This window comes from Marmota marmota, unplaced genomic scaffold (genome assembly GCF_001458135.2).
Source record: "Marmota marmota marmota unplaced genomic scaffold, marMar, whole genome shotgun sequence".
Lineage (NCBI taxonomy): Eukaryota > Metazoa > Chordata > Mammalia > Rodentia > Sciuridae > Marmota > Marmota marmota.
This window is the reverse complement of record NW_026009157.1, coordinates 1-3,422: the sequence shown is the minus strand read 5'-3', so window position 1 is coordinate 3,422 and position 3,422 is coordinate 1. Positions and strand designations below refer to the sequence as shown.

At 72.1% G+C, this 3,422-nt stretch overlaps 1 protein-coding gene across 1 annotated transcript; it reads left to right on the top strand.

Annotated features, from left to right (window-relative positions):
• Positions 1–340: 340 nt before the first annotated feature.
• On the top strand, positions 341–2,861 carry LOC107134769 (collagen alpha-1(I) chain-like; the record flags this gene model as incomplete). The annotated part of the gene is made up of 2 exons (XM_015476805.2): positions 341–447; positions 801–2,861. Coding segments are annotated over exons 1-2 (2,168 nt in total), but the record flags the coding sequence as incomplete, so codon positions are not given.
• Positions 2,862–3,422: the final 561 nt, after the last annotated feature.

Genomic DNA, 3,422 nt, shown 5'->3' with positions numbered 1-3,422 from the left:
CCAACTACGAGCTTTTTAACTGCAGCAACTTTAATATACGCTATTGGAGCTGGAATTACCGCGGCTGCTGGCACCAGACTTGCCCTCCAATGGATCCTCGTTAAAGGATTTAAAGTGGACTCATTCCAATTACAGGGCCTCGAAAGAGTCCTGTATTGTTATTTTTCGTCACTACCTCCCCGGGTCGGGAGTGGGTAATTTGCGCGCCTGCTGCCTTCCTTGGATGTGGTAGCCGTTTCTCAGGCTCCCTCTCCGGAATCGAACCCTGATTCCCCGTCACCCGTGGTCACCATGGTAGGCACGGCGACTACCATCGAAAGTTGATAGGGCAGACGTTCGAATGGGTCGTCGCCGCCACGGGGGGCGTGCGATCGGCCCGAGGTTATCTAGAGTCACCAAAGCCGCCGGCGCCCGCCCCCCGGCCGGGGCCGGAGGGAAGCTGACCGGGTTGGTTTTGATCTGATAAATGCACGCATCCCCCCCGCGAGGGGGGTCAGCGCCCGTCGGCATGTATTAGCTCTAGAATTACCACAGTTATCCAAGTAGGAGAGGAGCGAGCGACCAAAGGAACCATAACTGATTTAATGAGCCATTCGCAGTTTCACTGTACCGGCCGTGCGTACTTAGACATGCATGGCTTAATCTTTGAGACAAGCATATGCTACTGGCAGGATCAACCAGGTAGGAGCGCGGTGAGCCACGAGAGGAGAGCGAGCGACAAGCGCACACCCGGCCTCTCGAGCGTCGGGTGGCCGGGCAGTCCGGAGGCACGCGGGGAGCACACCGGGCGGCGCTGGCAGGGGCCGCGGGCGGCGGCGGCGGCGGCGGGCGGTGGACGCGGTACCGCGGGGAGGAGGAGGAGGAGGAGAGGGAGGCACGGAGGGGATCCGGAGGCCCCCGCCGGCACAACCAACCCCGACCCCTCCCCGCACGCCCGCAGCGAGGCGGGGCGGACCCCTTTCTCCGCCCGCCCGACGGAACCCGAGCGGCAGACCGTGGAGCCGGCGAGAGGGAGGGCACGCGGACCGAACAGCCTCGCCCCCCACGGAGGCGGAGCAGACACCCGGCAGTCGGGCGCACGAGGGCCGCCGGCCCGGGCGCGGGACCGAGGGAGAACCACGACGGCCACGGCCGCGGCGGCCACCGCGGGAAACCCACGCGGCGCGGCGTGCACGGGGACGAGCCGGGGGCGCGCCCGAGGCGGGCCGCGACCCGCCCCGGACGGTACCGCCCGACCCGACCCCGCACACGACATCGCGCGCGCGCGAGAACGAGGGGAGGGAGCGTCAGAGACGCACGGCTCCCCACGAACCCAACGGTGGCACGGAGCCGCCCCGCGGCCCAGGCCGCCGCGCTCGCGCGGACGGGGACAGGGATGCGAGCGGTTCGGGGCCATGCCCTTCCCCACCCCCCCTGCCCCGCCCGGGGAACGGCGCGGCGGCACAAGCGGGGAACGACTCCTCGCGACCGGACCGGGTCGTGGCCGGACACACGCACCCGGAGCGGCACAACCCTCACGCGGCACCGAGCGGGTGCCCGGCGCCCCGCGGGGGCGGGGGTGGCGGACCCGTCGTCCCCCCCCAAGCACCGGCACACAACGACGCCGTCGCCAGCGGACAAGCGGCGGTGGCGGCCAGGAGGCGGGGGCCGCGGCGGGCCCCCCCGTGGGAGCGAACTCGCAAAGGGTCGAGAGAGCGGGCGGGCCAGGGTCAGAAGAGACCAGACGGGGACGGGCCCGGCAGCACGAGGAGGCGGCGGCTGCAGCCAGCGTGGGGAGCGGCGCGCCAGAAGGGCGGCAGGAAACGGGAGAGGGCACCTGCCCACCCGCGGAGGAGCCCCGCCCGGAGAGAGCTGGCCGAGCCGCGCGGGCGCACCGGCCGGACAAACCCAGGGCGGCACACGGTGTACCACCGCCAGCGCGCACACCAGGCGCACGGGCGGTCCCGCGTGGCCCCGGACGAGCCGCCGGCCGGGTTCCCTGCATCAGCCAACCTCCCGGGAGGGCCCTCGCGGGGGACAGGGCCCCGCCGCCCCACCGCCGCCGCAAGAGGCGGGGAGCCCCCGAACCCTCAACCCGCACACCGCGACGAGCATCCCCAGCGACAACCGCCCGTCCAGCGTGCCCACCGCCACACCCGGTACACGCCCGGGAGGGGGCGGCAGCGCGGCCGCAACCAGTCAGCCAGGGGGGAGGCTCGGCGGAGGCGAGGAGGGGGGCACAACCCCGCCGGGATGGAGGGCGCGCCGGAGGCAGCGAGGGGCAAAGAAACGCGGAGAGGAAACCGGGGAGAAGACCTCGGGCACAAGAGTCGGGCCGCCAGGAAAACAAGCGGGGTCCCACCGCCACACGCGAGGGCGGTCCCGCACCGCCTGCGACGCCAACCCGGCCTCCGGTCCCAGCCCCGGAGCCTCCCAACGAGACCCGCCGCCCCGCCACCACAGGGTGGCCCTCCACGCGACGAGACGCGCCTGGACTCCAAACGCCAGCATGCAACGCCACAACTCGTGCCGGTCGAGTCCCACGACCTGGGCCTCTACAGCTCCAGGGTCCGCTCGCTCAACCACACCGCCCGCGGAACGCTCCCGGGGGGGCCGCGGCGGCCGCGCCCCAGGCCAGCACACACGCACGCAGGCCGCCCGCCGGCTCGGGACCGGGAGCGGGCAGAGGACCACTCGCAGCGGGCGAGGGGGAAGGGGGGACGGGGCCCCTCAACCCCCGGCCGCGCGAACAGAGCCCCACCGCCACCGCGCGCACACACGCGGCACCAGCGGCCCACACGGTGGCCCCACGTGCGCCAGAGGGCCCGGCCAGGCCCAGCGGGAACCCTCCCCCGACTCGAAGGGGGGAGGCGTGGGCCGCGGTAGGCACAAAGAGCAGGCGCTCGGCCCCCACCCGCGGGGGGCCGGCGGACCCCTGCCCTCCCAGGCGGCGGGAAGGGGGGACTCTCGCCTACACACACCACCGACGGCAGCGTAGCGCACAAGGCAGGGGGCGGCCAATGGGGGAATCCGGTACCCCGCACGAGGCACGCCCTTCACAGATCGCTAGAGAAACGTTCCTCACTGAGGGTGGGCCGCACCCAACCCAGCCCCTCTCCCCACCGGCCGCCGAGACAACGAGGGGGATCTGCGGTATGGGCAAGCACAAGGCTTCTTGAGCGTTCGCGGCCGGGGACACCCAAAGCCCCATCGCCTCGGGGGCCGGACCGGCCCCAGCTCGGCGTCCCGCCACAATCGCTCAAACGCCCGGGCAACAGCTCCTTTCCCCCACCGGAGGTGGGGAAGAGCGCCCAGGCGCCCGCTCGCCTAACACTCCCCACGCCACTCGGCACTGGGGACGACAACGCAACCCGCTCCCCCCGGAGAGGGAACGGGCAACGCTGCCGAGCTTACCGCCTCGATCCCCCGAGCGAAGCAACACC